The following is a 12,155-nucleotide window of genomic DNA, read 5'->3' as shown; positions in this document are numbered from 1 at the left end:
TCTGCATTTATCATGCAATGGTTAACGAAATTTATATTAAACTTGGATAAACTGTTATGTAAATAAGTTGTGTCAGAAAATTACGAAATATAAAGCTGTGAATAACAAAGTACGATATTTGATATTTATGATATTTATTATCAACAACCTCAATCCATGAATAACAAAACAGCTTTTGGATGTAACTGCATATTGCAAAACTTAGTAACACTAAATTATTTTAACTGATTTATGTTGAGAAGATCGTCAGATTATTGAAAGCAAATAATGGTTTCCTAAGCTAATTTATATTGAATTACCAATCACTTCTGATAAGAAGAATTAGATGTCTCTGGTTATTCTAAAGTAATTCTGCACTAATAATAATTGTAGAAATTCAGAAAAGTCACTTCAAAGTAAGTTCAGTTAACTATCAGGTTTCCTAAATTTGTGTTCTTTGTTGTAGTGCAAAATATTGTACAATTACAGTACATTATAGTATTTCATTAAATATTTTTTCGATTTAATAAACATTTATAAAATGTTACTACAATGTTTTTTTAGACAGCCATCCCTAAAAGTAGATCTCTTAATGCTAGGGAAGCTTGTTAAAAACTGACTATTATACGGTAGTTCTTTGTTGTAGTACAAAGTATCGTACAATTACAGTACATTATAGTATTTCATTAAATAATTTTTCGAGTTAATAAACGTGATTTTTATGAAATGTTACTAAAATGTTTTTTTAGACAGCCTCTTTAAAAGTAAATCTCTTAATACTATTATATGGTAGCATATATGAAAAGTACTTTTAAAACCAGTGTGAAAAATATTTAAAAACTGACTTTCAAATGTTTGTGCTGATGTCAATTGTTTCCCTACCAAATGTCACATAGTAGCAATTGAAACCAATGAATAAAATTATTCGAACAACACCAGGCCTACTTTTAAAAATGACTGTTTTTGGTTAGAAACTTAAGTACAAAAATTAAATAAATTGCTTCAACAACTATTTTATTGATAACTATATGAAACAATTAGGAATAAAATTCAATTTAATTATAAAAAAAGGAGGAATAGGGGGCACTCAGGTTTAAACCTGGGACCTCGTGATCTGCAGTCGAATGCTCTGTCACTGAGCTATACCATTGCTTGCTTTTAATATGATAAAGTTTCACTATTACAATGAGGGGAATATAGCTATGGAGAAGTCAGGGGAATTCTCTCTATACCAGAATGGATGAAGAGATGTAAAAAAAAATAGTGGAGAGAACTCAACTGAAAAGGTACAATGTAACTCAAACCTATATGAACTAACAGGAGCTCACTTCTTTACATTTAAGAAATATACAGTGTGTGTTAACATGTATCAAACAGAAAGAGATCACAACTCAGTGAAACGCAGTGCACTCTAGTATCAATGAAAAATTCAGTAGCCTATTTTTTTTATTAGGATTATTGCTGAAAATCAGAAATTTAACAATAAAATATTTAAATATAATTAGATCGCAGATTGCACTTTATAGATTTCTGAACAATTAGTATCGACATTTATTCTTTTGAATACAGTACAACAGATGAATAACTTTGATTAATCTCTGTTTCCTATTAAACTGTTATCACATAACTATATTATCAAGTTTAAAGAAACAAAAATAAAAATTTCAAATGTTACCCCAGAGTGTAAAAAAAAATCTGAAAGTTGATGTATAATTCATATGGTATAATGCATTCGTACCAACATCCAGTAACATCAAATGATATCATATGACAGGTAAAAGAATGTATGAAGAATAAGTTTTTTTTAACTAATGGTGGGTACTTAACTGTTCATTATTCACTTATATGAAGCCAGTTGTGTAGTTACTAACAGTCGACAAAAAGAAATATTAATATTTAATTTGTCACTGAATGCTTTTATTATAATGGTAATTATCCAGAATAAATCAATATTTATGTATTATACACAAAATTTGGTTAATCTTTCACTAATATTATGTAAGAAGGATATATGTATATGTATATTTTAAAGCTTTATAGAAATTTGATAAATGTATTATTATTATTATTATTATTACATATTGGCTGCAGGCTTTTGTAGGTTCAAATTTATTATTCTCTCATAAACACCCATAAGTGACTTTCAAAGTGTATGTTGTTATTTCTATATAGAAACAACCAAACAAATTCGACAAATCAATCCACTTCAACACGATTATAAATTACTACTGTAAAATTATAGCTAATAATCTCGTGAAGTTAATTTGCAACAATTCTTCAGATGTCTACACTTTCAGACCAAATCTTACACTGTAACATAAAAAATCCTTTCGAACACGAATTTGTACATTTATATGACAAGAGTAGAATTATTCTATTACACACTAAATTAATAATGATTACATGGAATTGTTTGTACTATTTTACATGCTTTCCTCTCATTTTTCGTACTGGCTGACATTTCATTCTCTTGGAACGAACTTCTCTTTCTTGGCAAAACCACAAAACCACAGTTTCAACTGTATTCAGATCATGTCTCCAAATCGCACTACACATGCTCACACCGGTTACCATAAAGTGCAAATCCTCTGATTTCATTTCTTCAGTTTCCACAAAGAATTTTCTCTCTGGCTGAGGTCAAGCCACACTTTTCAGTGCACTTGCATTACATGCTAAACACACATTACATTAACTTATTACTTTAAACCACAGCAGCTTGAAAACATGGATTTCGGTAATATATTTCTACATAACCCTTGCAGCAAAAGTGCATCTCAAGAATATTCTAAATGTACTGCAAGTCTTACTTTAATAATACACTTCTTATGTACAACGGCCTCAACAATCACCATACATTAGTGGAAGTTCATTGTTACGTCACCGTTAGGCTCCTTGCCTAGAACTGTTCACAACTATTAACCACTTAAACTGACATTAAATAGTATAAAGTGTATATACTGAACATACAAATAATGCTTAACAGCACAAACTGGCATAATGCTCCCATTTCAAATGAATCTATCACTGTTTCAAATTATCATCCGAAAACTTACGAAATACATAACTGTAGCAAAATATTACTTATACTAGATTGAAAGGATCATGTTGGCTCTTAAAATTAAAATATATGTGAAACATTTCGACATGATTTGTATAAATGTATTTAAAAATTAGGCTGTTTTCCAACATATATCAAATATAATTTCAAATTATATTTTCCTTCTCGCAGCATATCACCTCAAAGTAAAATCTTTGTCTATCATCATCTGTAAATTACATAAGCTATCCACAGCTGATGAGACAATGATATATTTTGAAGTTGGAAAGGCAATACAGAAATAAGACTATAAAAAGGAACATTTTAGTAAGAGAAAATATGCACCACAACAAAAACTCAAATTATATTTAAAATTAGATGTCTTACAAGCAAACATACTCATGGGGGATGGGGGAGACAAAAAAGTTAATTTGTTTCTTCCATCATGTTAATAAAGTCAAAACAAGTGCTTATACAAATTTTGGCCACTCGAGTGCAATTACGAGGCTCCCCACCAGAAAGTAAGTTACCTTGGGGCTGTTTACAGAAAGAAAACACAATTTTTTTGGAAAGATTTATTGGAACAGATACAGATATTATTGACCTATTTTTCAACATATTCTCCATCGGAAATAAGACATTCGTCATACTGTGGGGTCAACTTTTTATTCTTGTGCCATAGAAGTATGCCGCCTGGGATCGGAACCAGTGTGACAGCAGTCTATACCTTTCTCTATTGATTCCACGGTAAAATCTCGGAACATAACCACTCTGATCATCACTAGCTAGCATACTGTTTCTTAACTATAGTCCAGCTCCACTGCCTCAACCACATGTTTTACCCTTCCTTATACTCTAAAGCATTGGTTCTCAAACTTTTTAGAAGTGCGGCCACTTTTGGGCGAGACTTCTGTATGCGACCCCCACTAGTGAACTGATAGGATACTTAATCCCAATCAAAAAATATAAATCTCTGTAAAATCTAAAAACAACGATTTTACTCAAAATTAGTGGATACCATCCAAAGAGTGACTAAAATAGAAGAACATAATGCAACAATGACACGAAATATTACATGAACATCATTTCTAGTAGCCTACTTTGCTGATATTTTCGAACACTTAACACTCCAACAGTAGTTTGCAAGGCCAAAATGTTAACATAAGAACAGCCAATGATAAAATTAAATGATTTATGAAGAAACTTCACAAAAAGAAATGTGAAGCCTTCCAGTGAATTAAAGAACAATACTACAGCCACAGATACATACTATATCCACTTTTAGATATTTGTGTTCAACTGGCTGAAATTAAAAAAAAAAAAATTGCAATCTCATATTTATGCAAAATAAGCTTCTCGTCTATGATTGTCACCAAAACAAAGATGAGAAATCTCGTTGAACTTGAAAGTGATAACACTATGTGTGTATCGAAAACAGAGTACAAGTTTGAGAGCTACTTACTGAAGAACAGGCACATTTTTTTCGCATTAATACAATTATTTTTTTACTTTCAGTGTTAACTACTGAAACTTTTTTTATTTTTGTGTTAAATGTAGTTTATGTATACAACACACACATACGTGTTTGTTAATAAGGCATTTTTTATTTTATTTTGGAAATCACTTCATGATCCCCTCAGCTCTTAACACGACCCCCAGTTTGGGAACCACTGCTCTAAAGTATCCTTGTAAGCTTGCACCCGAAACAACTTCAACTCCTCATATTCAAAAGAGATATAGCTTGGACTTCTTCCCTGTAAAAAAAAAAAAAAACTCACTATGTTACTCATGGCTTCAGATGAGGAGTGGCTGACTGATGACTGTAAGCAGGATTCAGAGAATTGTAAGTAAAAGTGGCACCAAACCAATATACAGGGTGATTCATAAGCACATGTAAATATTGGATGAATGTAATATAGAAGCAAAAGCAAGATTAAAATGTCTAATAACATTTTTTCCGAAAGTGCTTTTCTCGTAGTAGTACCTAGTAATAAATTTATTTTCCCTGGAAGAGTTAAGGCCATCAGGCCTTCTCTTCCACTGAACCTAGTTGAAGGAAGACACAGGAAAATACATGTATAAGTATTAACTTAAAGAAAAAGATTGAATACATATATGAATACAATTACAAAATTAATGAAAGTGTACAATTTGTATAATCAGTATGGACTATATTGAAACAACGACATTTAGGTAGCAATCAGAGTTAATGGATACAACAGAGTAAAATCTATACATTAAAAATTCTGACTACAAAATACTAATTCTGTGTATTAAAGATATTCTTACATGACATAGATTTAGAAATATTTTTAATACAAAGAATTAGTTATGATGTAGTGAAATGGATAGGTCATGGAGGATCAATTCGTTGGCCAGCCAGATCACCAGATATGAACACCAAAGACGTCTACCAGTGGTATTGACTGAAGTCTCTAGTGTATGCCACTGGTATTCCGGACAGACCAGAACTGCAATTACGAAATGAATGTGGCTGTGAAACTATTCAGAATGAGATGAACAGGTTCAGTGACATTACAAGATGCCTAAGACAACAAGGACATCTCTGCCTACAAATTCAGGAAATCAGTTCGAGCAATTATGAGCACTGTAAACTCTTTGGAAGAAATTACTTTCAGTTTATTTTATATATATATATATTTTTTTTTTTCTGCATAACTCTGAAATAAGGTACTATCGCAAAAAGTGTTATAGAGTGTTTTAGTGTTGTTTTGACTTCCACATTACACTCATGAGTCATCCTGTATATGGAGAGGGGGGAAGAAAGAACTGAAAGGTTAAACAAAATAGAAAATATGTCAACAGTGGAAGTGTATAGAATGAAACGTAATAGGTGAAAGAAATGTCCGAGTATTTTTATACTTTTTTTCACTTAAAAAGTGATTCATCAACATGACATAAAAAACTCATCAGCAAAACTAAAGTTATGGCTTCCCAAGAAAACGAAATGAGGATGAAAATAGTGCTAAACAATCAGATAATTGAGCAGGTTAGAAGTTTTAAATATCTAGGAAGTTGGTAAATTGTGCACGTAGAGAAGAAATTACACACCAATCGGAAATTATAATAGGATAAATTGAATGATAAGAAGAAATCTTGGAAAATTTATGAGGAAACAGGTACAGCTACGAATCCACAATATAATTAGCAAACCCACATTGATATACAACAGTGAAACTTCGACCCTGGCAAAAGCAGAAGAGAGAAGGATCAAGGCAGCCCAAATGAGATTTTCATGACTGCTACTAAGTGACCAGACCATATAACAAATGACACAATAAGAAATAAACTAAATCACGATATTATAATGCAAATTGAAGAATATAGACAAAAATGGAAATAACGTAGACAGGACGCCTGACAATAGACTTTTACTTATTGCATACAGGCACAAACTCCAAGGAAAAAGATGTGTTGGAAGACCAGCAAAGAGGTGGCATGTTCAATGACATGTCTGCTTCAGAATGGGGAAAGTTGAATACCCAATCCTTGATCAGGAAGAAGAAGTGATTCATTTATTTCCACATTCGTTTTTCTTCTGTTATATTGGTTTATTCTATTCTTCACATTTCTTCTGTTTTACCTCATATTTTGGTTTCTTTGTATATTATTGTTCTGAAATCATCCCACATATTTTTTGTCATTTTACTTATATATAACATTCTGTTCCTTTCTGGCAGTTACCAGTCAGCAAAGTGGATTTAGCCACTTGTAACGACCTCATCAAGTTTTCTCACCCTTTTGTTCATCTGAAGATGAAGATAGATCTAACCTTCGAAATGTTGTAAGATTTTTGTATACTCTATCAGCAATGAAAAAAGTCCAACCATGCGTCTGAATAAACAATGCTTTCTCTCTCATTTAGTAAATACTTTCCACACTGAATATGTATAAAATACTGAAACTAACTAGAACTACTTTATCTGCAAGAATAGTCGGCATATTGATTTTCGGACACAGCAAGAACCCAACCTGTCAATTATGGCTACATCGAGGAGATAATGCATCTAAAAATATATTACATATGATCTGCCAATATTTCTTCTCTAGACTACAGATATGGGAAAAAGTCTTATACTTTGCAATTTCTAAGGTAAAGTTACCCTTTGGCACCATTCTGAGATTTCTTTAAAGAATTTTTTATTACAGCACAAATCGACACTGAAATTACAGGAATTACATTGATTCCTCCTCTTATTATTATTTCAAATATTAACTGAAACCTATTAGATGAAATACTAGATTCCGGAAATAATAATAATAATAATAATAATAATAATAATAATAATAATAATAATAATGACAAGAATTGTAGATTTGAACTGAGTATAACTGTTATATAAAAAAAAGAGCAGCTAGCAAGCATATTAACAACAACAATGGTCAGGGTTGCTAACTTGGTGAGTTGGTATCTATAGAGAGTTTAATTTTTAAAGTGGTAATTCCGAATGAGCACTTCACTGGCACATTCAACTGTGCCGAGAAATGTCAAGATAGTTCGCAGGGGGATAATGTCATAACAACAAAGAATAAGAAATTTTGAAATACTGTACTGAAGAAACAGATACTGGTATTCTCTTTAAATGTCCCATATGAATATATATATATATATATATATATATATATATATATATATATATATATATATACACACACACAACCATATCGAGTTTTACATGATTGGATAAGGAAAACTTGTATATAAGCACCGTTAAGGCTATTTTGTTTGAAATATTTAAAACATTTTAAATTATACAGCAGAGAATTAAAAAAAAAAATCTTAATAAATTGAAATTAAAGCAATTTCAGAAAATAACACACAAATAGAAAATCTTGAATAAAACAGTAATTGCAGTCTTTTTCAAACTAAAGCACTGAAATGTATATAATAATTTAAACCTAATGGCAATACTTTGGCACCGGAAATGTGAAATGATGGAAAGTAAAGAACGAAAGATAATATGTATGGTCACGTGTGGTTGATCTGTTATATCTAAATGTAACTGGAAAGATCATGAATGTATTAACAGAGAAAGAGAAAGAAAAAGAAAGCCACATTTATCATAATAAAAAGTCATTTTCACTTACTGTGTAAGAAATAAAAAGCTTGATAAGACAACATAGATCTGGCTTGAAATAGCAATGACACCAATTTTAAGTTACAATTTTGATCAAACTAAATTAATAGAAAATACAGTTTTTTATATAAAGGCAGAAAGAGACCACAGCATTCCTTAACAGAGAGAAACACATACATAGTTTATATATTTACCATGCAATCGGATTTTAAAATAAAACTTTGGAAAACAGCCTAAGTACTTACTCAGCATTTTACATTATTGTAAGGCAGCAATGTAAAGAATTTAAATCAATACAGTAAATGGCTGGAAATTATGAATTCTTAACAGCAATAGTTTCAACATTTTATACTCAATTATGCCTTATCATTCCAGTAACCTACCTTTATTGAGATCAATATATATTTTACCATTATCATTGTGATTAATGGAAAAGGAATCTCCAAAAGCAATATCATGGTTTAACTCTAGGAAGAATTCACAGCTACAAGTTTTAAGGAGTGGCATGACTTCAATACATGTAAACTTTCACTGAAACAAGTTCTTCAATATTCCGAATTTAAGAAGAAACATGTTTGAAGTGAAATCTCACTTTAATAAGGGAGTGAAGTAATACTCTGCAGGTTTTAGAGATGTGTGAGGTTTCAGTTGGCATCTAACACTATATTTTGCTTTGTTACAAACCGAAAATTAATTTTTTGTAATTCAGAACGCAGATATTAAGTAGAAATTACTAACATATTATGTTCAACAATTAACTAGAATTTTAAAATACTTAAAAATTAATTTGAAATTTATATTATTCTGTAATACTCTGAAATTAATATTGCACATAGTTCATACAGTTAAAACATAACATAGAATTGACTTAGTTATCATACCAGTAATACCAGCAACGTGTAACTGAAATAAATTAATGCTACGTTTAAATACAAAGGAAAAATGCTACATACCAAAAATAATGTAGGTTTCCTCCATAATCTGTTTTCTGGCAATGTAAAATAATTTACAGATAAAGGCGCACTCAAGATAAATAACACCCAGTCAGCACAATGAAATGGAGGAGGAGAGAAAGGTTCCACGTCATAGCCCACTAAAATATACCCGTCACAGATTCAAATAAAAACAAAATAAATTATATCACTCACACACCTCTAGATAAGCTTAAATTTTATTTAAATTACAGCCTTCTTCACCTGCTGAAAAGCGTAGACTGAAGGGCTCACCTGCTGTGATGAACTGTGGATTAATGTTCACTGAGGGTGAGACCCAGGATTCTGCGTTGATCCGGGCAGAGTGGGATATGAGTGTTGGTGCATAGCATTAAGGAAAGGATTACTGTAATATGATGCAGGGTCAGGAGTGCCATAGGGAGTTGCTGCATACATGTTCTGGGGGTAATAATTAGCACCCTGAGGTGGTGGAAGGAAACCTGGAGGGTGACCAGGTGCAAATGGATGAGGATGTGGATGAGGGTCTGGTCTATGGAATGCACTGTACATTGATGCCCTAGCATAATCTGCTTCATACTGATTACTGGGGTTAGTGTAACTTCCGTAACTCATCCCAGGTGGCGGGGGAGGAGGTGGTGCATAACCAGTTCCAGTAGCACCAGTAGGATAACCTCCAAGCATCATTGACTCATAAGGACTCTGATGTGGTGGGGGTGGTATTATGCCACTCTGAGGTGTGCTTGCTGTGCTGGCAGTGAAATTAGATGAAGTCGTATTACTATTGTACTGAAGAGATGACGATGACGACGATGAAGAGCTTCCACCTGCAGTGCTTGAGTTGTACTGAAGTGGTGATTTAGCGTCCAGTGGTGCTGAATTCGTGGTCATAGATGAATTGTATTGGACAGGCGATCTTGTTTCTAGTGGTGTTGAACTAGATGATGTTGTTGGGGTATTATAATGAAGCTGTGGTGAATTAGGCTCCTGTGAAACATTTGTGTTGGCAACAGTGGCCGGAGTAGAGCGAGCACTGTTGTTACCACTACGAGATCCACCACTAACACTGCTAGGACTTGCCATGTCTCTTGCAGTATTGGGTGTAGGTGGGTTTGTTACAGTGGCAGCAGCTTTGTTTGATGAATCTGTTGCTGCGGTTGTGTTGCCTAGCTGACTTGACTGATCCTTCTTCTGGGGGCCCATCCCTGCAAACACCCAGAGACTGTGCAGTGCACATAATGACTGCAGCCTCATACAAGTTTCAACAGTCATAATTTTCAGTGTACGTTTCAACTTGAATAATACAAAACTTAAAACGTTAATAGATAAAGAAATCATAAAGCAGAGGGCTGTCTAGGTACGAGAATAAATACAGGCCTTTCATTCCGATATTTCCCAGTCTAAATAACTATGTATTTCAATTATAATTAATTGAGGGAGAAGTTTAAAACCAGTGTTAATTTCATTTTTAAGTTTCACCTCCTCACGTCTCCCCCACCTCTTCTTTGAAATTTCAAATGGTACCTCAATATTATGATACTTAAATTTTAAAGAGTATTCAACAGTTTATACATCTCATTCATTTGTTCTCTACTGTCGTCTGGCAACTTGGTTTGTTGTTATTGGGATTACAGCTGAAGAGAATAAAACTACAAAGACTATTGTTGATTACAAGTTATTTCAGGTAGTAACACAAACTAATATTAATGAATATTATGATTGTGTATTATACACTGATTCTTTAAAACTATAAAACAGGACAAAAGATAATAAAAGTCGAGTTTGGATTTACAATACTTAGGTATGGTTTTGAAACTATGGCAATACTACGAAGAGGAGTTCCGAAGTAGGTTGTATTACTGTCTAGCCAACAATGAACCACATTTCGAACATGTAATTTAGTAAATTCAATTAATTAAATTTAGGACATTATCCAAAACAAACTGTGTTTTCATTCTACAACCAACTGACAATAACAATACAGGTTGCCAGGAAATAATAGAAAACAAAAGATGTGAGAACAAATGAATGAGAAGTATAAACAATTGAATCGGCTTTTGCAAAAAGAGCATATGTTACATTTTTGTCAAAATCTGTTTTTTCATGGAAACTGTAACTTAATGGATGGCCTATGGACTAATAATATGAGTAAATTATACATATATCAGTCACATTTGTAGCTAACTTCATGTAACAAGATTATCGAGTTCCAATTTTAAATTTCCTACCTGCTATTATGTTTTTCTTGAATATCTCAAAACATTAAATTTGTAACATGTGTCCTTTTTGAAAAAGTCGATTCAATTACTGAATAGAAAATTCTTTCAAATTTATGAATCATAACATATGGGTGCCATTTGAAATTTCAAAGGAGAGGTGGGGATGAGAAGGGATGAAATCTAAAATGCAATTGATACTGGTTTTAAACTACCTCCTCAATATCTAAATTGACGTATTTTTGTTTAAATTCAATACATTTAATTGAAATAAATAGTTATTTAGATTGGGAAGTTTTGAAATGAAAGCCCGGTATAATAATAAAGCAAATAAACCATTAATATTAGCTGATCTACGAATCAAATTCTGCACTGGTTTGTTTGGTGTTTCTATTATACAAGGTATAAAAAATCGATACTCTTTTCTTTTACTGCAGTTTCTTAAAAAAAAAAAAAAGTTCACTTTAGAGTTCAACCAATGTTCACTTTAGTTCTAATTTATTGTTAGATGGGTCATGTTAAGTGCAGCGTTGTCTCATAGATTTTCTACTGAAAGATGTTGAAGTCTGGCAATTGAAAAGATATTCAATGGCTGTTTATTCAATTCAACCTATGGGATATTATACATATCCAGATTATGATACTTTCTATATGATGAAGGAATGTCCCTTAAGGTAACCCCCAACATATTTCATCATCTTCAAGCAATGTCAAGATTCCTTTGCATAAAAATGCCATTAATATATCTTCTTGACAGTAAAACATATTATATAAACAAGCAACAAAATATATTGTTTTAAGTCATTAGTTCGTCTTCAGTACTTATATCAGAGAGAATTAGCATATTTTACACCTTGTATAAAGAAAACTTCAA

General features: G+C 32.0%; 1 protein-coding gene across 7 annotated transcripts in view; it reads right to left on the bottom strand.

The window, feature by feature from the left end:
• Nucleotides 1-12,155, bottom strand: part of LOC138694770 (uncharacterized) — a 114,237-nt gene that overhangs the window by 8,321 nt on the left and 93,761 nt on the right. For 4 of the 7 annotated variants that reach the window (XM_069818805.1, XM_069818804.1, XM_069818807.1 and 1 more), the window contains one exon: nucleotides 9,342-10,270. The exons of 2 other annotated variants lie outside the window; for them this stretch is intronic. In XM_069818805.1, the coding sequence (XP_069674906.1) occupies nucleotides 9,369-10,270 (902 nt within the window). In that variant the 3' untranslated portion in view covers nucleotides 9,342-9,368. Of the gene's footprint in view, nucleotides 1-9,341; nucleotides 10,271-12,155 lie in introns of those variants that run through there. One more of the 7 variants, XM_069818810.1, reaches the window with a different exon arrangement.

Source organism: Periplaneta americana, chromosome 2, assembly GCF_040183065.1.
Source record: "Periplaneta americana isolate PAMFEO1 chromosome 2, P.americana_PAMFEO1_priV1, whole genome shotgun sequence".
NCBI classification, from domain to species: domain Eukaryota; kingdom Metazoa; phylum Arthropoda; class Insecta; order Blattodea; family Blattidae; genus Periplaneta; species Periplaneta americana.
This window is presented reverse-complemented; position numbering and strand designations above follow the sequence as displayed.